This window comes from Pristis pectinata, chromosome 15 (assembly GCF_009764475.1).
Source record: "Pristis pectinata isolate sPriPec2 chromosome 15, sPriPec2.1.pri, whole genome shotgun sequence".
NCBI lineage: Eukaryota > Metazoa > Chordata > Chondrichthyes > Rhinopristiformes > Pristidae > Pristis > Pristis pectinata.
Window position 1 is genome coordinate 31702646 of NC_067419.1, and position 27260 is coordinate 31729905.

General features: G+C 38.8%; 1 protein-coding gene across 3 annotated transcripts in view; it reads right to left on the reverse strand.

Moving 5' to 3' along the window:
- Positions 1–27260, reverse strand: part of msrb3 (methionine sulfoxide reductase B3) — a 90000-nt gene that overhangs the window by 26670 nt on the left and 36070 nt on the right. For all 3 annotated transcript variants that reach the window (XM_052030333.1, XM_052030334.1, XM_052030335.1), the window contains 2 exons: positions 26532–26609; positions 15937–15965 (listed from right to left, as the gene is read on the reverse strand). In XM_052030333.1, the coding sequence (XP_051886293.1) occupies positions 15937–15965; positions 26532–26609 (107 nt within the window). The remainder of the gene's footprint in view (positions 1–15936; positions 15966–26531; positions 26610–27260) is intronic.

The following is a 27260-nucleotide window of genomic DNA, read 5'->3' on the forward strand; positions in this document are numbered from 1 at the left end:
CCTATCCTTTTAAATACCGCAAAGCAAAAAGTAAAATCACTTATTAAGTTCTTTAAATGCAACAGCTTTGCTGCCTCTATTCAATTCTAACCTTAAATATAAACGCGAGTTCCAAACCAAATATTGCCTACCACACAATTTCATCTTTCAGCCACTCAAACATGAACCATGAGGAGATAAGACATTGCAGCCCAAGTGGGCTTGATTCATTTACATCCTACTTCCTGATGGCTGGCTAGTGATAAAAGAAGGAACCTTAAGTTCCTGGAGTCATCTCTTTAAAATGCTTCACTGAGTTTATAATGCTGAGCTACCTGCAATCCTGTTCAGTAATTTTTTAAATTAGTAACTACTTATCCGATAATTGGCAGAAAACGTACACACGTAAACATTTCATCCATAGGAAGTGATGGAGCATTCCTTTTGACCCCATAACTTTTAACATAAAAATAAGCCTCTGTCATCAGATTTGTAGTTTTGTATTGCTAGGGTTTTCCTACAAAACACTGGTGTTGCAAAATTTGGCTGCATCATGCTTGTAGTTTGCATACGGTGACATCTGGCATTTAAGCACGCATATGTACTACAGATCATTCTGTCCATTATTAAGGAGGAATGCCAGCACTTTTACTTACTGGGAGAAGGTGGAGAGTTCATGATCTTATTAGGCATGCACTACTGACCTAATTCCACTGTTACCCAAATGGAGCCCAACAATGTGATGTGTTCAACAATCACAGAAGAGCAAATGCTCAGCAGCAGGACTACCCCACCTGTGCTAGTTAAGGGGATCAAGTACTTTCAGAAATAACTCCTGACTGATTTCATCAGCGTTGCTCTAAAACAACTCATATTTAATGTTGCTAGACTTCTTCAGAAATCTAAAGCTGGAAAGGTGGTGTTGTACTAGGACCTGATGGAATTTGTCATGATTTCAAGGCATCTGCAATAATTTTTGCTCCCAGACGTGGGTGTTCTGGTGACCCTTTTTACTGGGTCATTCAAATGAGCAGAGGTACACAGAGTAGGACAAACTGTTGGGAAAGTGGGGAGTGGGGTGGGTAGACATTGGTGAAGGAAAATATATTAGACCTTTAGGGTACAATTCTCACAGGTTAACCTCAGCAAATAGCAATGCAAGAAGCATCTGCAATTCTATAAGGGAGTTCTCACTGAGAGAAGCTACCTGCTGCACCAAAATGAAAAAAGCCTTGCCAGTAAATGTTAAGATCAGTGGCCATTAACTCATGTTTTGGACTGGTTTTGACTGGAACTGCAGTTATACAAGATTGTTCAAGAGAGGTCACAGACTTTTTCCATTCAAAGAGAACCGAAAATGTATCATCTCCCTTGACAGAGATTACAGACAGAGGAAGGCTCATGGTTTCACGAAGTCTGCAGGTATCTCTATGTTACAAAGTATCTCAGACAGCGGTCATTGCACTGTCATCTCAGGTGTTCTGCAAAAAATCAGAAAACCTGAGATGCTGAAGTCTGAAACAAAACAGAAAATGCTGGAAACACTCAGCATCTGTAGAAAGAGAAACAAAGCTAATATTTCAGGTCAAAGACCCTCCATCAAAACCCTTTTTCTACATCCACAGTAATATTCCACATCCCAACTGATGTGCTATCATTACCCAATAATGGATGCCAGCGGATCTATTTCTACAGGCGTTTGAGGAGATTTAGTATGTCACCTAAGACTCTTACAAATTTCTATAGATGTTGTACAGTGGAGAGCATTCTGACTAGTTGCAGCACAGCCTGGTACGGAGCCTACAATGCACAGGATCACAAGAGGCTGCAGAGGGTTATAATCTCAGCCAGCTTCATCATGGGCACAACCCTCCCCACCATCGAGGACATCTTCAAGAGGCGGTGCCTCAAGAAAGCGGCATCCATCATTAAGCATCCATCATTAAGGACCATCTGGGATATGCCCTCATCTCATTACTACCATCAGGGAGGAGGTACGGAACCCTGAAGATCCACACTCAACAATTCAAGAACAGCTTCTTCCTCTCTGCCATCAGATTTCTGAATGACCTATGAACCCCTGGGCACTACTTTATTCCTTGCTCTTTGCACTATTTATTTATTTTTGTAATTTATAGATTTTTATGTCTTTGCACTGTACTGCTGCCACAAAACAACAGATTTCATGTCATATGTCAGTGATAATAAATCTGATTCTGAATATATCTTGCTACTCAATGCTCAGGATCATAGTGCCTTTATTTTAAGGCTGCCCATTGTGCTGCCTATATTTGAGCCTCTCTGACAAATGAAAGAGTAACCAGAGGTTGACAGGGCTTTCTGCCTATTGCATACCAGGCAAGCAACCCGCAACGATGACCTGCATATGACAAGAAACATGTTGCCACCTTCAATATGGTGAGCTGGACCACCGAGCTGTTCAAACAATATTTTGCGGCTCAGTTTGCTCTGAGATGGCCCTAGTGTACTAGTAGTGAGAGGTTATAAAATTCATTGATGGACATTACATAACCAGAAAAGCTCAGCCCTTGCCACCAGCTATACATGGAGCCACTGTGGAACAAGAGGGAAGGAAGAAGAAAACCTGGTTAGCTCCATTCTGGTTGTGCTGCCTACAACCACTGTATCAGACTGCACTACCAATAAACACAATCCTAATTCCCCACTCACAGATATTGTCTTAACTCTCTGATAGCAAATGTTTCATCTTAAGGCATATTAATTATTTATCTTGTAAGAGTGTTGCCTTCCTGCCAGCTATGTTTAGTGAAATTTTGAAGCATATATCCATTTTAAAAGCATCATGATTATTCATTAGAAGCGACCATCTAAATGAAAGCAGGAATCAAGTAAATTAGGGTCAAAAAGTAGGAGGATTTTTGCAAAATTGGACTGCAACAAAAAAAATGCTAACACCTCTACAACTAAATAAGCAAAAATATTGTGGATGTATCTAAAGTCTGCCATGAGATGTGGATGAGTTATACTCCTCAATCTCTCTGAAGCAGGAATGCCCAACTGAAGACCTACCAAGAACAGCTAAAAATGAGTTCACCTTTGATAGAGAGCAGCAAGCTGAACAAGGCTCATGAGTTCACTGACATCAAAATCATTATGGAGATAGTTCCTCTGAGGAGTCCCCCCTGCACAGATAGTGTTGTGGATTGGTTTTTACAAGGACTCATGTTGATATTAGCTTACACGTTTGGTGGAATATCTTACCTTTGAACGCAATAATTAGTAATATCTGTAATAACAGTGGCCTTTAAAAAGAAGCTTAACTCCTGCCGTATGTTCATCTCTTCCCATACTTGTACTATTACACATATTTTTCGTGGCCCCAACCTGCACAATGACTTAAGGGCTGCAGATTCCATGTCAATTAGCACTGGCTAGTTTAAATGGGCATTCCAGAAGTTAATGCGTGCAAAGGGGGAGAATATCACAATGGCACCTCTTCTGCAGAAACTGCTTGTACATGAAAAGTCCAAAGCAGTGGCCATTTTAGCACATTTTTGAGCTCCTGAATTTTAGCCCATTGATTTCAAAAATAAAAAAGGGGATTTTATGATTTTCAATCAATCACTTCTAATTCATCCATTAAAGTACAAAGTCAAATTATTATCTTGAATTGAAGTTGTCGCAGGACATGGTCTTTAATGTCTATATTTGCTTACTATTCATAAAAACAATATTTTTCAGATTTCTCTGATGCTCATTTGTCCTGGCTTCACTCATCTGTCCTCCTTATTACCTTTCTACTATGCCAGATTCTTTCAATAACCTTTAAATCCTTGCCACTACCCCCAACCCCACCCCCATTTCTCATCACCAGTTATTGGAATGTGTAGCCATTTGTTATTGTCTAGGTTAACTCCAAATGCTTTTAAGACGACTGTTATCACTTCCTATTCCTCCAGTCCCTGGAACCCATTAATTTTACAATAGTCTTACATAAATAAACTATAATGTAGAAATATGTGATAACAGCAAGAGTTTTTTGTAAATATAACTTATTTTAAAAGGCTGATTGTATTTTGTGTTGCACACAAAAGGTTGGTCTGGGAGGTCTTTATTACAGTAATATTGGCAGAATAGACTACACAATTCTAAGCTGCGTATTTTTATTAAAACTGCATCAGAACTTATTAAAGAAACATACATTTAAATTGTTGTACTATAAAATATAAAAACAAATTTCAGAAAGAGCCAAACTGACAATTTATATATGAGAAGCTAAGTAATCTGTAACTTGAACAGTGATGCCAGAGATGCATTAGACTTCATTAATGCATCTCCAAGTCAGTGGTTGCAATGCCTTGGAGATTTATCTGCTTTATAGATCACATTCTAAAACAAAAATAATCCTTGCTATATCACAGGGACAGAAGATTTTTTGAAAACCTTTGTATATGTGATTACTTTCTTTAACAATTTAAATTATATTGGCTGTTAAAGTGCTCAGAAATTAGACTGCTACTGTAGAAATGTGACTTGGAAGTACGACATTGTGATGTTTGTACCTTTTCCTGCATTGACAGAGCAAGGCCTCAAAGGCAAACTCACGGTATATTTGCTTGACTCTCCAGTGCAATGCTGAGCCCAGTAGGAAGTCTTAATTTGTTTTTAAGAATTGTTTTTGAATGATGCTTGTGATAATGCTGAACATGCAGCAAAACCACTTTTTACTGGATCCAAAATTTGGATCCACAGTTGGACTTATAACCAATGTGTTGTTGGCTACAAGTAGATACCAGAACTCTTCTGAAGGTTGGTTATCTGCAAGATTATTTTCTTTTTCTGTAAATGCTGCCTAGTTTGCCGAATGCTTCCACCAGTTTAAGATTTTTATTTCAAACGTACAGCACCAACAGAATGCTGTGTTATATCCCATTTAATGATTTTTGAGTTTAAATGTATTAAATTATAGGATGAGGGGAATTATTGCTCATTTTGAGTAGGTGGTGAAGAGCCACTTCCTTTAACCATTGCAGCCCATTTGGTGAAGGTACTCTCTCTGTGCTTTTGGGGAGGGAGTTTCAGGATTTAGACGCAATGGCAATGAAGGATCAGAGGTATGTTTCCAAGTCAGGATGGTGTGACCTGGAGCAGAACCTGCAGGTGTTCCCAAGCACCTGCTGCCCTCACCCTTTTAATGGTAGAAGTTATGGATTTGAGTAATATTGTTGGATTAGCCTTGCTGACTAATAGCAGTGCATTTTGTAGCTGGTCCACACTGTAGCCATGTGGAGCTGAATTGGACAGGGTGTCAATCAACCAAGTCAGTTAGTCTGGGATAGAATTGAGCTTTGAGTATTGCTGGAGCTGCACACATCCATGGGAAGAATTCTGACTTGTACACTGCAACTAGCAATAAGGCTTTGGGGAGTTAAAAACTGAGCCATTCCCTCAGGATAGCAGGTCTCTGACCTGCTCTGGTAGCCAAAGTCCTTATCGATCTGGTCAATGGTCAACACTCCTGCCCACACCCAACCCCCTCCCCCACCCCACCCCACCACAATCTCTCACATGATGATGGTGTAAAATTTGGTAATGTTAATGCTATTGAATGTGAAGGAAAAGTGGTCAGATGGCTATTGCCTGGCACTTGTGTGGCATGAATATTACCTGCCACTTACCAGTCCATGCTTAATATTGCTCAGCCTTGCTGCCTGAAGTCATGGGTTGCTTCATTTTTCAAGGAGTGATGAATGACATTGAACGATGCTTGACCTGTAATCGTCTCCATTTCTGACTAAGGATGGAGGGAAATCCATTTATGAAACAGCCAAGGATGGTTGGACCGAGGATATTTATGGAGGAACTGCAAAATTATTAGCTGCATTGCACTCAGATTCAGATGACTTAGTTCCACGAATTGAGCATGAGTACAAATATAAGCATACTATATTAGTTAAATAAAAGAACCAACTATAAAAGATCTTATCCGTTCCATAGAAGCTTAGTGAGTCCTATCTGGGGTGGAAGTTGGATATTATAACTGCTTCAACTTTCCTGAACTAAAGTAGAGAAAAATATTTGGCTAGGATTTCTAATTTTAATATAATCCAGTGACTGTGATCGAGAGTGTGTACTCATCAAGCAAGAAGCTGCTTCGGCTGAGTGGAAAAGTAGAATTAGAGGAAAATGCATATTTTCCTTCGCCAGGTTAAATGTGCCAATTCTTTTGCTCCTCCTCCCCATCTCAATGCTGTTGACTATTTACACAGACGGTTTCACCTACGCTGGTAAACCCAGATACAAGTGTGGATAAGCTCATTGATCACAAGGGAAATTGTAACCAAGTTCAGTGGATTTCCTCCCATATGTGCTTTCTTAGGAGGTTGCTATAATCAAGTGCATGAGGTCTGGATGATTTCCTCCTCCAGAAATATAGAAGTAAGGCTCCTACTACCAAGCCAGCTTAACACTGACTGGGGATGAAATTTGCTCATTTAAAAAAAATTCTCTGACTCAACACACCTAACCCCCACCTCCCCCCCCCGAAAAACTCTACTATACACAAGACGATCACAGCATTTCTCCTATTTCCCTTCCAAATTTGCTACATCATTAAAAAGGGCATTAAACAAACAAATTGGAAAAGTACACTTAATGAAACAGGAAAAGCACTACATGATATTTTAATTATATTACATTGTAAGTGGTATTGATGGATGCATTAAATAGATAAAGTTATTAATAAGTTAAACAATTGGACAAAACAAATAAAAAATAGATTAAAATTACAGATAACAAAATGGGATAGAGCAGTATTTTCTAAATAATGTAAAAACAGCAAAACTCCAAAAAGACTTGGCAGTCCATATTCATGGATCATTGAAATGCCATACATAGGTGTGAATGCAATTAGAATGTTGGTCTTCACATACAGAGGACTAGAATACTCGAGAGTAGAAATGATGTTACAACTATTTTGTTTTTAATTTAAACTGGACTGCATTACAGAATTATTTGTAATGTATAAAAGATGATAGAAGTTTAGGATTTTTTTCCATAAATGACAACTGATGTTAAATAAAATGTTAATTTGAAATCCGAGATTCAAAGATTTTTTTTAAAACTCAAAGTATTGTGAGGTAAGGAATAAAGGCTGGCTTGGGATTTGGGTCACAGATCAGCCATAATCTAAGAGATTTGAAGGGCTAATGACCTACTGCTGTTCTTGTGTACTTAGAGGATCCTCTCTGCACAGCTAGAGTCTCAAAGCATTATGCAACATATGAATATACAAATTAGGAAGAGTAGGCCACTCGGCCCCTCAGGTCTGCTCCACCATTTAATAAGATCATGGCTGATCTGATGCTGACCTCAACTCGGGATTACAGTCTACTCACGGTAACCAACAATTCAGTTTCAACGACAGTGCTCGATCATTTTTCAACCATGGCATTGAAATGGTTTCAAGAAACAAATGTGAGATTGTTTACCATTAAGATATTCAGCATCCACATTAATTGAGCAGGAAGTGTTGACATGCATGGGTGATACATGGGTGCATACATACATTTAATAATGCAATGTTAGACTTTCAACATCCCAAGCCCCACACACACAGCACTAAAGTTATCCAAAATGCAGCTACTAATCAACAACTCTGAACTAATAGCTTCATACAAATATATATGGAAGTTTATTTAACAAATGAGTACTTGTTTTAATTTGCAGTTTTAACTTCGAACATTTCTTCAGTCACCAAATTTGTACCAGTCGCAAATTACTTTGATACTTCAAAGCAATCAAGAATCCCCTTTCACAGAGGCTCTTTCAAATTGTGTTAATTTTAATATTCTCATTAAGTTTTAAATAATCAGCAATAAAAACAGGAAGTATTTAAGCCATTCTAATATGAAAGTCTCCTTTACTGATACACTTTCAAGCTGCAGTGCAAATAAGCAATTTTGTTTTCATAACCAATTACTGTGCATTACCTCAGTATCTTCATCCATGAGGGTAAAATGCATCATTTAATTTTTAAAAAAAGAGCCGACTGCAACACGTAGCTAGCTATTGCAGCAGAGGACCACTGACACATTATCTGTTAGATAGATATGACATCAGCTATCAAAACTGTCTCTGTACTTTTTAAATAAAATTATGCTTTTAGTACAATGTCCTTTATGGAAGGAAATCTTAGCTACATGTGAATCCTGACTCTCAACATTGTGTTCAATTCTTAACAGTCCTCAAAAATGCTACTCAGTTCAGGGACAGTCAAGGGATAGCCAATTGCTGACTTAGCCAATGTCTATAATCCATGAATGCATTTAAAAAATCAAATTGTATTTATGCAAAAAATAAACACTTGTTAATTTCTATATTTTTCATTCCAAACCATAGTTGGCTACTTGAGATCCTTGTCTTTATAAAGTGTAAACATTGTGTAAAAGAGTGCCAATCTATCATTGGTTTACTTCAGCAATGTTTACTCTTTATCTTGGTTTTTTTTGTTGCATTGTTGAACAGCTAATCATACAGTGTTGTAATTTCCACCAAATAGGTTGTTTTCATTAATGTGATCAATGGTCTTTTTGAATCATAATCTTACAACGCTTGAGGAGATGAGACTGCCTTCATCTTCGTTTATCTGTCCTCTATAATTTATAGTAAAGAATTGATTTGTCAGTGAAAAAATTAAACATGACCTTAAAACCCTTTAGTGCATAGGTGCAGGCAAGATTCTGTATGTAGAGCAACTGCTAATGGGAAATGAGAATTTATCTAGTCCTGTTTCCTAATCTTTTCAACCTTGGTGGTAGCTTGTGCTATCCGCTTTGTCCCATCAACTCAATTTCTTAGATTTAAGAGGAGAAAGGATGTATTATTTTTCTAATAAAAATTTTTATCCGATTTGGTCAAACTTTCTAAAGTCTGCCAGAAATGAGTACTGGCAGTTAAATTATTTTCAAAAACCTGTTTTAATAAACATTATCTGAAATTCCTTTGATAAATTTGTCAAAATGTAAAGTTTTACAGCAGACGCTTGTCACCCTTAATCATATTGCATCCTTCTACCTCTTTTGCTCCATAATGATATAGACAACAGGACAGGTTTATCAAAAAATACTGTCCAATCTCTATTAATATATGGCAATTAATGAGGTATTTTCATTTCTAAAATAATACACTGCATTGTTAACTGAAATGAGTCATATTCACTTTGCAAAGAAAAGCATTCTTGCTTCAGTTTTTGACATTGCTCTAATTTACATTTATTATCCTCCTTTCAGATGTATTTCTGAAGCAATTACTATAAGAATGTGATTATTAATTGTTTTCTACACCAATGAATGTATATTGTTTGATAATATTTCACAGTGCATAGGTTTCCCTGTAAAATGTCTAGTCTGTGGGGCAGCTCTCCCAATTTAGACAACTGCCACCAAATGTACATGAAGAGACCTCTGAAATGTTGAGAGGGCAGTCGCAACTTTGCTGTGTCCAGATTCAGTGCATACATCAATGCTGGGTGGTTCATTGGGTTTTACTCTTTCTCTGTGTTAACAGAGTGGCCTCATCCACTTGAATGGATTGCCAAGTCATTTCAGAGGGCAATTCAAAGTCAACTACATTACTGTGAAGATCACATGCTACACTGTAAATCTTCAGGCTGGTTGAAGTCCAACAGTTAAGACCATGAGACATAGGAGCAGAATTAGGCCATTCAGCCTATCGAGTCTGCACCGCCATTCAATCATGGCTGATTTATTCTTCCCCCTCAACCCCATTCTCCTGCCTTCTCCCCGTAACCTTTGATGCCCTTACTAATCAAGAACCTATCAACCTCGGCTTTAAGTATACCCAATGACTTGGTCTCCACAGCCGTCTGTGGCAATGAATTCCACAGATTCACCACCCTCTGGTGAAAGAAATTCCTCCTCATCTCTGTTCTAGAGGGATATCCTTTCATTCTGAGGCTGTGTCTCTGGTCCTAGACTCTTCCACTACTTGAAACATCCCCTCCACATCTACTTTATCCAGCCCTTTTAATATTCAGTAGGTTTCAATGGTATCCCCCCTCATCTTTCTAAACTCCAGTGAATACAGGCCCAGAGCCATCAAATGCTCCTCATACGTTAACCCTTTCATCCCATTAATTCTTCCAAAGACTGGTCAGTGCCATTATATTTCTGAATTAAGGCTACATACTTTAAAAAATTACAACTTAAGGAACAAAGAATTGACATCAACAAACAGAGGAAAAGTTATTTAGTGCCAACAAAGTATAATGCTGTCTTTCAATTAAAGGGGTAATGAGTTCAATTTCCAGACACAAGAAAAGGCATTTAACAATCAAAGATTAGTCACAATATTTTGAATTTCAGCAATAGATATGAAACCATAATTCAGAAGAGAAGGGAGGTTTTAATGCTTTTTTCCTCCCTTTCCCACTTCAGTTTAGGCAAATAGGCAATTTTTCCAAATCCATGTTGGGCAATATGACATAAGCCAGGCAGCAGATAATACAACAGACTCAGAGTGATGGGATCCCAATCTGTGACTGTTGAACTAATACATACTGCAGGGACGTCACTAAGATGTACATTTTAACATCTGACAGGAGGTTTGAGAATACCAAAACCCTCCCTGCACTAGAATAAAAAGGTCAGTGAAAATATATTAAATGTTTTCCTATATCCTGTTATCCCTTTTTAAAGATATACTGACTCATTCTATATACAATTGCTCTGTGCCCTCATAAAACTAAATGTAAATGGATCGTGTGCATTAAACTTTTGTGAGCATAACGCTGAGGATATATAATTAGTTCTTACTATTGATTGAAGACTTAAAAGTTATCTTCCAGATAGTTTTTTTTTACCAAGGTAGTAAAATACAAATCAAAAGAAACTAAGAGCTAAAGCACTGACCACAATTTTTTTCTTATTGCACTACATGCAAGACTAGAAATACTTCAGGGTCTCTTTCAAATTTTTGTTATTTCAGAGGAATATTTGCCTGCTGGTTATACTCCCTTGGAGATAATGCTGAAGGAAAAATGTCTGGTGGGTTTCTAAGTCATACAGGCTAATTCATTCTCACTTTTGGACAATATCAGCTGTGTGGTAATAGGCGCTCCTCAATTAGTCTCAGCATTGCTGAGTTAGAGAGGGCCAAGGGGAAAAAAAAACAGCTGTGTTTCCCACATCTACTGACCCCCTTGCCTCCACCACCCCTATCTGGCCTCTGGAAAGTACACATGCGGACAAGATTGAAATCAATTGTGATTCTCTCTCTGAATGCAAAACCTACTCTCACTCATTGTTTAGACTCACACATGAAGAATGGCCACTTGTTTGAAATACTGGAGGGCTAAATGGATGATTAATAATGTGAAAATTAATTTTACATACAGACACTTCAGACTGGGAATAAACTTTAAATTAAGTTAAATCTTCACAGTTTGCTACTGGAGTATTCTCCTACAGGGGCTCCTTGCAGTAATGTAATCTGAGGAGATGGAATATTGGAATTAGTGTAAGTCACATAAAATATAACATTTCTAAAGTTAGGTTCAAGTAATTCAGCAAATGTCAAGCTTATAAACTGCAGAATTAAAGAGATAAAGGACTAGGTGTAAGAAACACAGCTGAATTGCCCACCCAACTGAAAAAGCTTGGAAAGCCTCAATTGAGCAACAAAATAATCTGTAAAACTGCACTTCTGGTTCACTATGTTTTTCAAACCTATTAATTTCTTCCAGCAGATTTTGACAATCATAACATCATCCAAATGTTTTAATGATTACACATTTATCTTTTGTTGCTTTATTATACATGTAGTTATATAACCATTGCTCCCATATTCCAGTTTACAAATTACTAATCATTAGGTGACTTTGAAAAAATAGTAGTGGACAGCCCTCTTGAACCACTGTAATCCATTCTGGTGAAGATGCTTCCATAAAGCCACTGGGTCAGATTGTTCTAACCTTAGCCCTGCCACAGAGAATTATTGGGTACCCTCCATTCCCCATTCAGCTCGTCTCCAATTTCCCCAGCAGTGCATTGAAAAGTGGCAGTCAGAGATGAGCTGGTGGTCCGGAGGACTTTCTACTCTGCTTCTGGACTCACCAGAGGCCAGCCACAGAACAAAGATGCAAGGAAGTGAGGGATCGGGTGTCAAGTGCATCCTACCCCCCAGCTTTATGCCAACTACAAATGGCGTTGCCGACTGATTATAAAGGTAAGTGCAGGTTACATATTTTATTCATATTATTTGAAGATGAAACTTTAAAATAAAAATTAATAAAAATAAGTCTACTTGAGCAGTTTTACAAAGTCTCTGTTTTTAATATATGTGGCCCACTTCACCTTGTTCAACAACTTTCAGAAATGGAGGATGAATTTAGCTTACCGTGTATGTCCAAGTTAGTGCAAACAGGCATTCATTGTGGCTCACAAGTTGGTTCCAGCATGATTTGACCCATTAGGGTAGAGATTTGATGGTGACAGCCTCATACAAACTTGCTGCCCTTGCCCTATCAGGTCAAATATTTGGAAGGTGCTGCAGTAAGAGCTGACTTGCTACAGTGCTTCCTATAAAGCGCACAGACTATGGTCACGGCACCACTAACAAATGAGAAAGGTAGATGCTTAGACGAGAGGATGAGATGCCAATCAAGCAGACTGTTTTCCCGAGATAGTCCTGAGGTTCCTGAGCAAATGTTTTTTAAAGAGTTGAAGCTATTCCCATTCACATATGTCAGAATATTCCATCACACTCCTGAGATGTCTTTTAAGTGGTAAAGAGGCACTAAGGAGCAAGTCATTTGGTGCAATATATCTATTCTATTGGCTTACTCCAGAAGCCATGTGTTTCATTTGGTTGATCTAGTTGAGTTTTTGTTCAATGATTATGCCCAAGGTATTCATGCAGGGCAGTTGCGAAGTAAATGCCACAAGATCTGGACAGTTTTTAGGACTGATTTGATAAGTGGCAAGTAACAAATGGCTACACAAGTGCCATCCAATAATCAATAGCAACAATCAAGTGTCTTTCTATCTATCCATGGTATTACCATCACGAAATTAGCCTTCATCAACAACTTGGGGATTGCCAATGACCAGAATTTTAATGAAAGAAGCTACATACTCACCTTTAGCTACAAGGCAGAGTTACTCACTTCATAATCCCTCAAAACTTTTCCACCATCCACAACATGCGAGTCAGAATTGAGATGGAATTCTCTCCACTTGCCGCATCACAGAGATGTGAGATATTCTGAAAGCAGACATTCACGCTTGGACTGATCTATGTACTGTGCTTGCAGTTAATGTCACAGTCAGCTTCCTAGCCCCCAAATCATTCCAGGTGGCCTTGAGAGATCAGCACCATGCTCTCCACAGTGTTAGGAAGCTCCTGATGCTGTATGCTCAAGGAAAGGGAACTTCCTCTACTTTTCCTTTAGCACAGAAGACGAAGCTGATCCAGTGGGTGCAATCATCAATATTGAAAGCTTCACCAAATTTCAAGTAATGGTACAGTGCACTTATGTGGCACTTCAGAATTCAATAATCTTCAAGAGTCACAAGGACTCCTATTCTCTGAACATATCAGTCATAATTGACCATGAGAAGAATCTTCTTGTGGCCAGCGCCAGCCTCCCAGGATGCTCAATATCACTCCTTCATTTTCAGCGTCCATTTTGCAAGAGATCCTTTGGTCCAGTGCTGGATCTTGAGGGAAAGAGTTACCTCCTACTTCCCTGGTTTCTGAATCTGTACATGCTTCATCAACTCTGGCTCAGGACTGCTGCAGCGAAAGCCTCAGCAACACCAGGACCTTGGCAGGGCATGTCACTGGGCCACCTAAACTGCTCTCTACACCAGTCTGCGAGTGCACAACAGGTCGCACCAAACACACCTCCACACTCATCATCAGTTACATCGTGCCCTTTGCCTGAAGCACTGCCGCAAAAGGAGAAGCAGAGATCAGCAGCAGGCACAACAAGCATCAGTGCTTGAGGATCAGGCAAAGGGCTGTAGGGGAGAGACACTCACTGGATATGCAATCTGGAACAATTTAATTGCCTGGTGGGATCGAGGCCTATGATACTTCACTTGTAGGGAAGCACTGGTACCTGGAAGTTCTTGTACAGAACTCAGAAAACAATCTAAAACAATGGCCCTAACATGCCAAGATTATTCAGTTCAGCTGCCCATGTAACAATGTCCAAATGCTCCAAAACTGAAGCCGATGAATTTTTAGGCAGTAATCCTTTATGACCTTGAATGCCTGTTTCTGACTATATTCTACATCTACATTTTTGATTGCCTTCTCCAAACAAAGGAGATGATATTTCACATGGTTCTCCCATAGGAACCAAGGCCACATATTTAAACCAGAACTTAAATGAGAGCATTCATTTTCATTGAATTTTCTAACCACAACTTCAAAGTACAACAAAACATCCAGCATTCTATCACCACTACTGCTGACATTTTGAGATTACTTTTCAGAATCGTGACAATGCAGTATGCTTGTATTTTCATGAATTATGTTTAAAACATTAATGCAATTAATTATTACCACTCCATCTGCAAAGCTGGAAACTCTACTGAAATAAATGGGGTACAAATTACCATAGTTGATTTGAAATGTGACCTGGAAAGTTGGGTAATGTTTTCAGTGCAGTCATCAATCATGATTTCATTAACGATTTGTTGATTTTGGGCTTTTCTTAAAATATAAAAATAGCACACAATTCACAAGGATAAAAGGCAGGAAGTTATTTTTTTCTATCTCCTATTTTTGTGAATGGCACTCATTTAAAGAAGGTATGCCAGGACATAAATTGGCTGCCCTTGCCCAATAGTTCTAAGTCAACTTATTTAAATATTTTTCTGGTTCTCCATGTGCGTAACTCAGGATTGGAAGGATTAAATCGGGTTGGAGTTACAAGTAGCAACAGTAGAACAACTCAAATCACTGACTGTAATTCAGTAGCTCTGATAAAATGTGCAATGCTAGACTGGATAATGTGGTGTGAACTCTGACACAGCAGTCAACACTATACGATATCTGCTAGTATATTTATAAAGATAAACATGAAGACAGTGTGCCAATTTTCTTTGGTGTTATATTACAGCAATTAGTAAATGTGGAATTAAACAGTTGCATTAGTGACTGCCGTGCCCAAGCATTTCAAATTCTACAGATGGATTAGTTGGATTACATAGGCGTATTTTTAAACATCCAAAAGAAGTAGTCCTCTTCATGGTGACCTAAAGGTTGCCCTGTATGAACAATTCTGCTGCCATAAGTTGCCACATTTAAATAGAATATATTTTTCATGGGAGTTAAATGAATGTGCATTAACAACAGTTGTTAAAAAAAAATCACAACTCTAAAATATTGAAATGAAAATAATTCTGGAAGAATTGCTACTGACATCCACAAAAACATATTGATGTCATAGCTACACTCATTAGAAAAAAATTAAACCAAAGCAAATTCGAAATGTGTCACAGATTTTTAGTCTAGGTTCTTTCCATCTTTCCCGAAGGTATCAATCACATTGGAATAAAGTTAAATGGATAACATTCATGTTCATAAACTTTGACCATGAAGTCCTGATTTATGTGATAGCAATATACCCCTCTAAAATTCCCCAACCGAGACAATTATGCCATTTCTGACAGCAGTGCAGGACACCAGGAAATTTGGGCCCTTTGTGAATATTACTGTAGAACAGCTGCTTTAACTTACTTTAAAATAGATAAACGTTTATGTGACATCTAGCCAACACTGTACAAAGTAGCAGTCAGGCTGAATGTTTGACCCAATTTCATACAAGTCAAAAATTAATGCTTTAAAATTTAATCCAAAACATTTTTAGAATACTATTGCTTTTCTGCAGTTTAGACAAGAATAAAATGAATGATGACTCACAGCTTCAGAAACTATACATACCAGATCCAGAGTCAAACTTGGTTTCAGACCTATAAAATGAAAAAGATTACTTTATTTACAAAGATTAACATTTTTGCACATCTCAATGTATGTACAAAGGCCAGAACCTTGTGGTGAGAGCAACCTCTGGAGTGCACACATGCACAGTTAATTGCAGAATTTCAGAAGTTGATGTCATTGATTTTCCTGTTCTTGTACAGGATTCCTGCTGGCTGCAAAACACAGGCCAATGTAGTTGCACAAGTTCTATTATGGAAAGGAACAGCAGGCAGCCACTGGTCAATTGTGGCACATCTATTCCCATCCCAGCTAATTCACATGGAGGGAGTGAATATGATTTTTCTGCTGTCTTCATGAGCTGGTACTTCATCCACTGAAACATACCCCTACCTGCTCAACTTTCACTCATAGTATGATGAAAACTATGAGAAAATGTAATGGGTTTCCTATCAGTTTTCATACCATGTTGACGTGATGGTTGTCTTAAGCCCATAGCACTGTATCCCAGCAACTGTCAACATCCTTAAAAGATAACAGCCAAAGAAAGAACTGGCAAGGTTTAAAAGCAAGTTTAGATGATGTGATTATCCTACATTATCACCAATGAATTGCTCTCAAAAATGTCAAATCAAAAGAATAAAAGCATTGCTAGCTTGTTATATAAAAAAATTAAAAAGTCGATTCAATTATTTCCTTTGAACATCATCCAATCTTCAGAGAGTTTTTAATTTCATTGTATAATTATTTTTCACTTTTTATCTGCCACTTCTGATAATATTGCTGGTCCATTTTTTACTGTTATTTTGATACATTAGTGAACTGCAGGTTAAATCATACTATAAGCACAACCCCTCTGAAAACTTGCTAATTAGCTGAGTATGTTAAGAATTTTTGTATCTTGAAACTCAGTATCTCAAAACCAGATGTCATTCCCGCCCCCCCCCCCCCCCCCTCACTACTTGTTGCATGGTTAACTGACTAGGCAATTTATACATTTTAAAAAGGAAAAAAATTCTGCCCTTGTGGGAACATCATGTTTCAGATATAAGTTAATACTAGCTGTAAATTCAGGAGTCTTTGAAGCTCTCCATTCAGCTGTGGGAAAACTGCTGTTGGGTAATTACACTCAAGATGCTGCTGATGTGCTGTCAAGCAGAATTAACCCTCAGACTAGGCCTATCCATGCAAGCTGTTACAAGACAGCATTGTCTGTATGAGACTCTCGAACCAATTAGTGAGCATGCTCTGGTCAGATTTATATCACACATTAACGCTCAGTTGTATATCTGTCCACAGCTGCCACAGCAAGATACAAGAATTGCTCAGCAGGAGCCCAGTTAGAGGATGTTACATGCATAAAGACCTTTCAATAAAATGTACTAAACTACCTGAGAATGAGGCTTTAACCTCTTTTCCCCTCAGTGATAGATAAAACTAGAGTGCATTTAAAGGTTATAATAGTATTTCATATAAATCTTGAGCCTTGGCCAACCAAATTTTTTCTGACGTACAGCAAAAATAACAGGATTAATTTCCAAGAGTCTAACTTCACCACAATTTTATTGCATCTCCACTTACAATGTAATAAAATTGCCTTTTTAAAATCAAATGATGTATTATTAAAGGACTTGGAACAAATGTTTCATAGTTACAGGGTGCACAAAGTTAATGTAACTGCATAACTACAACTCAAACCAAGCATTTCAGTATAGTACATTACCATATTGGAAGACAGCACATGCTGAAATAATGCCAGATTTTCAGAGAAACCTCAAAATAGGCATGCATAATTTGAATCTGAACAAAAGGTCTTCTAATTTACTAAATCACAATTCAGAATTGAACATTTAAAACAACCAAAGGGGTCAGTAAACCAGCAAGATTTATGTTTAGGTCCTTTCATGTGCTTTTACTCTGTTTTACTCCAACATGGTGAGTGTACCAATTCCGAAATTCCTTTCCCAAGCCACACCAATTACCTATCCCTTTAAATACTTATCAGAATCCAAATCATTGACCAAGCGATCAGACATAATGGCTGGAAATCTGGATATACAGCACTGGTTTACTTCAGCACTACACTTCTGAGATGTGGGAAGTGTGCAAAAACAAACAAAAAAACTTAGTTCCAAAGTTAAATGGAGAGCGCAAAGCTGTGAATTTCAACCAGGCACGTGCCTTCCTTTTGCAGCAATGCCTGGGAAATCGAATCATCTATTTCTTCCACTTTTTATAGTATTTATTTGAGCATGAGGTCAAATAATCAGAGGTGGTGATCCATGGTTAACATAGCATTTCAAGGAACCTTCACATTTTTTCCCAGGTTACTGCCACTGATATTTCATCTCATCTTGCCAGCCCCAATGCTACTCAAGTTGTACTACAAATTTTCTTCATTCTGTGCTTTTGTTCCTTTCGCTGCTTCCTGGAACCAGTGGACCATACCTTGCTAAACTGTATTTTGGTTTATTCTTTTTAGTGTAATCCAAGGAATCATGGACTCTGGCGAAACCTGCAGTTTGGCCAACGTCAACTTGTGTTCTTAACCCAAAACTGAACACGTCTTCTGATACCTGTTTTGTACATTTTTGTCAAGTTTCCTCTTGTTTCTGTTTTGGGGACTATAGGTTTGCAAAGTTGAAGGATATCACCAACCATTTGCTTGTGTTGGAGCAAGTGGTCATGAACTTTCTTCTTCTGCTGGTGACAGTATCATTCATCTTTGGTGCTGCCTTGATGCTGGGCTTTGTGTTTGTCCTTAGGAACTCCCAAACAAGCATGTTTTCATAGGCAGTAGAGCTACTTAAAATGGGGGCCTTGTGGTGAAGATCCTAACCCAGCGGTGGGAGGCCAGCCCAGGTGAGCATCTGTTCTCCTTGGGCCAGGTCCCAATCGCCCTTGTAACCCTTGCCCAAGGTCCCCATACCCAGACACCAACCCCACTCCAGGCTCCGACCTCTGAGCACCAGCCCATTTTTCCACACCACCCACCTCCTACCACTGGCCCACTTTTCCACACCACCCACCTCCTACCACTGGCCCACTTTTCCACACCACCCAGCTCACGCCCACCCCTGCCTTCACTGTGCATTCATTTCCAGTCTTCATGGTGCCTGAAGGAAAGTGTGCAATCATCAAACAGCACCACCCAACACCTTGGGCCTTGCATACTTCTGCATTTTACAGCAGTGGGTCCTTCACCAAAACATGCAAACCTCTAGGACTCCTGCCTCATGCAATCCTGGGACCTTTCATCTCAAAAAAGGATCTCTCACCATCTTTTAGCTAATTGTGTACTACATTGAACACAAGGACAGCCCAAGTGGAGTATTTTGTGGGGTGACCCAAAAATTTCTTGCACACCAGGTGCCAAAAGAGACCTGAATGGCCTAATGAAGAAGTGTGCTGCAGAAGATACACACTTTGTGCAATGGGGCCATGGCAACTCTCTATAGCTATAGCCAGGTACTCCTGGTAACAGGTTAGCAGAGATGTCTCTGTAAAGGCACACGGGCAATCTGTCAATTACTTTGGGGAAGCTTGCCATGCAGACAAATACTGTTCCCTGCTCCTGAGGGCAGATGAAGTTTCCTTTCCATGAGTTTGGGTGACCTCACTGATGCAGTAGGTGAGCAGCAAACTGAGATGTGGTAAGGATCAGCAGCACCAGCCTGGAATAATCCAAGTGTAGGAAGCTTTGTGACCTGGACCTTGACCTCTGCAGGCAAAGCAGTTTAGGCATACATGTAAGGTTGTGAGACCACATATCTCAGTAAGGACAAAGAAAGCAGTTTAAGTACTAGCCCTTTAAATAGCACTCTTTGAAAGGGAAAACAGGGATAGTAAAATTTTGTTGTTCTGTGAGTAAACAATAACTATCCTTTTCCAGTTGAGCTTGATTGCAAAACTTCACTGCAGACAACATTTTGTGTTGCAGTACTGTTGGCCTCATATGGAGGTGGTTTAACATTGGGGGGGGGGGGGGTGGGATTGCAGGAGTGAAATTTCCCCAGTGGACACCAAGACACCCAGAAAGATGTGCAAAACCACTCAATTCTGGGCTAAAACAATTTTCATCTGTAGATGTGCAAATAAACTTCTAGGATAATCTGTATGGTAATTTTGATTAAAGAGTAAATATCAGACACAGGACTGAGGTATCACCACTGTACATGAACACAAGTCCTTTCATTGAACTTTTCACAAACTGTTACAGTTCCCTAGCAGCAACTGCCAAACTGCCTACTAACCTCCATCATGCATTGTCCTATATTTTTTCCACCCACAGTCTATGCTCATATTAGCATAAGCATTCTTGACTACTTGTTATAGATAAATATAAATTCTCTAAATTAAGAGCAAGGAAAGACACCAACATAGATCCCTGAGCACACTGCTACAAGCAACCCACCAGCCTGTCTGGGTTGTTGGTCTTACTCTGCTCCTTGGCAACCTTCAAAACATGCATCTACATTCCCTTTGATATTATGTTCCTCAGTGCTTTATAAGACATATTATTTAACACCTCTGAAGTTCTCTGTTGTTGTTTCTTCTTTATATCAAAAAAGTAATTTTTTTTCAAATCTAAGGCACCAAATCAGCATTAATTAGAAGTTAAAGAATTAAGAACAACCAGCTTAAGTTATAGCAAATATATCTTTGTGATCTTCTCCCTCCTTTTGCATTTTGGGATTTATTCCATCTCAACTTGATGACTAATTTTACTTTTACTTTATTTGCATTTGAATACAGTTTTCTTTTGAACATGCATTCTGATAATGGCTCCACCACAAGTACTCTTGGTACCTTTTTTATCTTTCTTTGCAAATTGAACTGAGGTTAAATCCTCATTAAGTATTTCTGTAATTTCCCAGCTCTTGGTTCTTAATGGGCTCCTCAGCATTCTTTGACAACTATTTCTACTGAGACAGATTTGCAATTATTGTGTAACAAATCTTAATCAATAATGGCAAAAGTGTTTTTTGTCTGTGTGCAGGCTTTTCTATCTCATTTCCTCCCCATTTACTATATTTAGAAGCTTGTCTTATCCCAAGTGACAAGATTTGAGATAAAGTGATTGGAGTTTGTTTTGACTTGTTCTTAGATAGTTATAAGTGGGTAAATAGGTTTGTAATGGAAAGAATAACAGATAGCTGGCTAATGAGTTTGAAACATACTGAAAACACAGGCATGACACATGTGCCCTCCAAATGAAATTTGTATAGTTCCCAACCATATAGACTTAGCAATATATACCTAATATATTCTAAAAATGAAAATGATATTATGTTGGGATTAGTCATCCTAAAATCATGATGCAAGCTCAGAGAGCACAATATTTCATTCTAAAAACCAACAGAACCCTACATTTGTTAACCATCACTTGAAATCACAGAAAATGGTCACCATAGTTGATAATAGTTAAGAGAATATCTTTAGAAGCATGTGGTGTCTAAATTCAATTGTGTTAGATTCCTTTCCTCTTTTGAATATTAATAGTTGATAACATTTTCTCAGGGTGAGAGTCTCTGGCTAGGTTGGCACTTATTGCCCATCCACAATTACCCCTGAATGGAGGCAGATAAGGCTTGACTAACTGGGGGTAGTATGCAGGAAACATACAGGCCACAACAGAAAAACATCGCAGGTTGCTTTCCCTAAATGCCAGAAGTGAATGAGACAGGGTTTTACAACAATCCAGTAGTTTTGTGCTCACCATTAGTAAGACGAGTTTTAAAATAAATTGCATATACAGGAAGTCTCCGACTTAAGAATGCCCGAGTTACGAACGTCCGTACTTGACCTCCGTAAAGCCTATTATTTTAAAAAGTTGAGTTTCACACAATGGTTCGTACTTTGCGACGCTCAAAACACTGTGCGTTTTAAGTGGTTCGTCGGCCCGTAACCATGGCTTCAAAGCGTAAATCTCATGCAAGTGATGGTGATGCATTGAAAAGGAAAACGATCACGATTGAAATGAAAGTAGAAATAATAAAGCGTTCAGAGAGAGGTGAAACGCCAACAAACATTGGAAAAGCGTTAGGCTACAGTCAGTCAACGATCAGAACAATTATAAAGGACAAAGGGAGAGTAATGGAGTATGTAAAAGGCTCTGTCCCAATGAAAGTGACAATTATCACTAAGCAATGCAGTGGTTTAATTATCAAAATGGAAAGGCTATTGGTGATTTGGTTAGAGGATCAAAATCAGCGTAATATTCCTATTAGCCTTGGCTTAGTGCAAGAAAAGGCTTGAAGCCTTTTCAGTGATTTAAAGGCTGCACGTGCAGCAAGTGAAGGTGCTTGTGATGAAGAATTTGTTGCAAGTAGAGGTTGGTTCAACCGTTTCAAAGGGAGGGTAAATTTACACGATATCAAAGTGCAAGGTGAAGCAGCGAGTGCCGACGTAAGTGCTGCGAGAGAGTTTCCTGAAATATTGAAAAAAATTATTGAGGAGGGAGGTTATGTGCCTGAGAAAATATTTAATGTAGACGAGACTGGCTTTTTTTTTGGAAAAAAATGCCTGAAAGGACATACATTTCAAAAGAGAAAACTGCTCCAGGGCATCAGGGATAGGCTAACGTTATTGCTTGGTGGTAATGCATCCGCGGATTTCAAGCTTAAGCCTATGCTTGTGTATCACTCCCTAAATCAGAGGGCACTTAGCCGAATCATCAAGGCATCTCTTCCCGTTATTTGGAAGGGAAGCACAAAGGCTTGGTTAACAAAAGCTCTCTTCGAAGATTGGTTCCTGAACTTTTCTTTCCTGCTGCTGAATGTTATTGCTTGGCCAAGATTCCTTTCAAAATTCTCCTTGTGCTTGACAATGCCCCTGGACATCCAAGCACTTTAGATGACCTTCACCCCAATGTAAAGGTTGTCTTTTCACCACCCAACACCACATCACTACTTCAGCCAATGGATCAGGGAATCACAGCCTCCTTTAAGGCTTACTATTTACGCCGGACCTTCTCACAAGCAGTCAGGGCTACCCAAGATGATTCAATGACCTTAAAGGAGTTCTGGAGGAATTACAACATCTATGATGGCATCAAAAACATTGCAGATTCTTGGGAGGAAGTGAAGAAAACCAACATGAAAGGAGTCTGGAACAAATTGTGCCCCCAATTCGCAGATGATTTTAAAGAGTTTACGTCTGAGGACATTGCCGAAGCCAGGCAAGCTGTGGTTGATATTGGTAATAATCAATGGCATTTAGACATCAATGAAGATGATGTCTTAGACTTGCTTGAATCCCATGCCGAAGAACTGACCAATGAGGACCTTATGGAGCTGGAGTAGCAGATGATAGCATTTGAGGAAGAAGGCTGGGACCATGAAACCCCAGAACCCAAGAAGTTTTCGACGAAGGAGTTAGCTGAAGCCTTTCGTCTCATTGAAACAGGGATGGCAAAGTTAGAGGAGCAAGATCCTAATGCAGAGAGGTTCAACAAAGTTTACCGGATAGTGACCGACGGCCTCAGCTGCTACAAGGCCATTTATAATGAGAAAAAGAAAAGCTCTGTTCAAGCCACCCTTGATGTTTACTTTAAGAAATTGACTTCAGAAGTTAACCTTCACTCTACAGCAGCAGAATCAGGCCCTGACTCTCCAGTAGCAGTATCAATCCCTGACTCTCCAGCACCAGGCCCATCATCCAATTAATAAAGTCATTTTAATTGTTAATTAAGGCTCCTTCCGGTATGCAAGACATCAATTGGAACGAGAGTAAGTGTTAACCTTTAATCATTATCTTTCCTTTTCTATCTAAACAGTTTAAGAAATGTTTCTTTAATATTTTTTATACCTATACACATACACACACATTCTCTCTCTCAATTATAAACATTTGACTAATTGACGCTAGATGTGAACTGTACGTAACTGTTCTGACTTACATACAAATTCAAATTACGAACAGACTCAAAAACAGAACTCACTTGTAATTCAGGGACTTCCTGTATATTTAACCAGCTGCCATTGGGAGATTCAACCTTGCCTCTCTGGATCAATGGTCCAGACTTTTGGGTGCTAGTCGAGTAACTTAACCACTGTATCTCATATATTGGATACATTTAAAATTTACATAACACAAGCCCTCAACAGGAGTTTGGTTCTGGAGGTTCTAACCACACTCATGGCCCTGAAGGAATAAGGATGGTGTGCAAAATAAATACTTGTCAATCTAGAAATCTGATTGAAAAATCACATGAGGCATCACAAAATGAAGTTAAGGTATTTGGGCAGTTTATTATCAAAATTTCAAATAATAATATATGCCTTCATATCACCAATAATGTATCGAAATTTTTTAAAATTCTGGTTGGCAACGGCAATTTAGAATGACACTTGCTGCTTTATTAATTTTCATACTGAATAAATGCAAAGCCATCATATTGATTATGAAATTTTGGTCAATTGCCAATTACTGGAAAATAATAAAGTTAGCAAGCCTAATTATAACATACTAAGGGGCTCCAGTTTAATCAGCTATATGTTTTGGCAAATCACAAAACTTACATCATTAAACTTGAGCTCACGCAAAACTCAACTGATCATTGGCTAACTTGCACCTGTTCATCCACTGCCCATTGCATCTACATTGCTTCCATTTGAGACCCTTTCCGCCAAGCCATGCAGGACTCCTCCAGAGCAGCAGTACCATTGTGTTAGCATATCAGGGGATTCCTCTTGGATGTTGCAGGCAGTACAGTTTTTATTGCACGCATGATGCCCAAGTCTGTGTGAGGGTTTTGCATCAGATCCATCAGAGGAAAACCTTTGTCGTCCAGCAGCCATCTTTTGGTTTGTTATGGTAGCTCAGACCCAGCTGGTACAGTGACTTGCTGCATAAATAAAGGCATCAAGACTGTTGCCTGGGTACCATGCATTGATCTATAGGATCCAATATCAATGGATAAACACCAGCTGGAAACATAAGAGAATGGCATCTCTTTTGATTCTGATAGCACTGTAGGCAATGCGCACCCACAACATAACGGCTGTTAGTCAGTAGCACCCTATACCATAGGGAAGCATGTAATCCGTGTGTTCTCTCTACTTGATGGTCTTTTGAAAGAGGGAATGAAATGCAATTACTTTCCTACAAATATAAAGTTGTAGTGAACTCTCTATGTAATACTGGACATCAAATTTTAAGAGGATATAAATTGCTGCACACAGCTCACTGATACCATGATCTGCCTAATCAGCATATGGGGCACTGCATGCACACTAAAGCACTGACCAACATGGCATCCAGTATTATTCACCCTATGCATGTGCGTGGACACGGTCATAGAGCTCCAGGAATACTTGACGCACTCCCCCAAAAAAATAGGCATTCATGATCCCAATTATGACTTTCAAATGGATGCAAACATGATGACAGTAAAGGAGAACTGGCTGATTCATTACAAATAGTATACAAACATTAAGAAAAGTCGTGTACCAATGGTGATGCATCATATTCAAAGCAGAACTATTCTATTCCTAAACAAGCATATTATTTCATTAATGGATTTTGTCGGCGAAGTTGGAGAACACACAGTGCACCTAAAATCTAAAAGCCAAGAGCAATTGGTTCATAAATGAAAAACTCAGTATATTATTAAATCAAGATGACTTCCAATGGCAATTGAACCCTTGTTGCTGAACCCTTGGTATATAAAGGGGTAACAGTGGTAATCTGTACAGAGTGTTATTCTCAAACTATATTATTCCTTTCAACTGCTCCATGCATATGAGAAGTGGAAGGAGGTTCACTAGGCTAAACACTGCATCCTGCCATCTGTTTTAGTTTAGCTTTTAGTGCTTTTTTTTTACAATTTTGCTATCTCGTAGGATCCTTTTTGTGTGCCTGTCTCCTAAGTTTCTTTCAGGCACTTCAGCTGGATAACAAAATGCAGTCATCAACCTGGATGTGGGATCAGAGTGACATAACATTACAATGGTTGCACACCCTTTTAATGTAATTGTTGGTTTCATCATATGGTGCAAACATCACACAAGATTTTAATGACTAGGGCACCCTGCTATGGGAAAGCTGCCATTAAGCTGGAAAGAGTGCAGAAAAGATTTATAAGGGCGTTGCTAGGACTCAAGGGACTGGGTGAAAGGGAGAGGTTGTGCAGGCTAGGACTTTATTCCTTGGATCATATGAGACTGAGGGGTGATTTTATAGAGGTGTATAAAATCATGAGGGGCATAGATAGGGCAAATGCACACAGTATTTTACCCAGGGTTGGGGAAATCAAGAACTAGAGGGCATAGGTTTAAGGTGAGAGGGGAAAGATTTAATAGGAACCTAAGGGGCAACTTTTTTTTTACACACAGAGGATGGTAAATACATGGAATGAGCTGCCAGAGGAAGTGATTGAGGCAGCTACAATAACAACATTTAAAGACATTTGGACAGGTACATGGATAGGAAAGGTTTAGAGGGATATGGGTCAAATGCGGGCACATGCGATTAGCTTAGACGGGCATCTTGGTGGCGTGAATGAGCCTGTTTGAAGGGCTGAAGGACCCGTTTTCATGCTGTATGACTCTATGACTAATTTACTTATTAACAACCACATACATTTATGTACTTACGTAAAAAGGGGAGTCCCACAGACAACACAATTATAGGTCCCTTTGTCTTTGTATAATGTGTACTCTCCTGTAAAAGGACTAGAAGGGAAAAAGTAGTGAATAAAGTGAATTTAAAAGGAATGTTATCTTATTGCAATTAAGTATACGTATTTGAAAGAAAATGCTGCATATTATTCATTCACCCTTGATACTTTCTCCACCCCTCTCCCTCCCCTGCTAGTTTCTATTTTACAAATAGATTGTAAAAATGTCTTTTGCACTTGTATACCAAATCATTCTGCCAGTTTGGTGTACAGCAAAATCTCATTTGGCTGAGAATTCAAGAATAAAGGTTAAGGTCCAGTGCCAATGCACTTCTGGAGTTTCTATGTCGTTGACTCACTTTCAGTAAATTCAAATAGTATATTGTGACAGGAAGAAAGTGAAGCCTATTAACTCGGACCCCATGTGTTGTAAAGAGTTTTTTGTAGAGCATGAATGGGAACAAGCAGTTACATCACTAATAAATTTGGATTTGATGTACCTGAAAGCATGAGCCAGAATCTACTGTATAAACTTGACAAAATGGTTATCCTTGGCATGTCAGCTCTGCACTAAAAATCAGCTGAGAGATTCAATTTATTCACTAAATACTGCCTTGGAAGAGGGGAAGGTTTTTTTTAAAAAGCATAGAGGGCTAGGTTCCAAGGACTAAAGACATGTGAGGGCAGTTATTGAACATTTTTGACA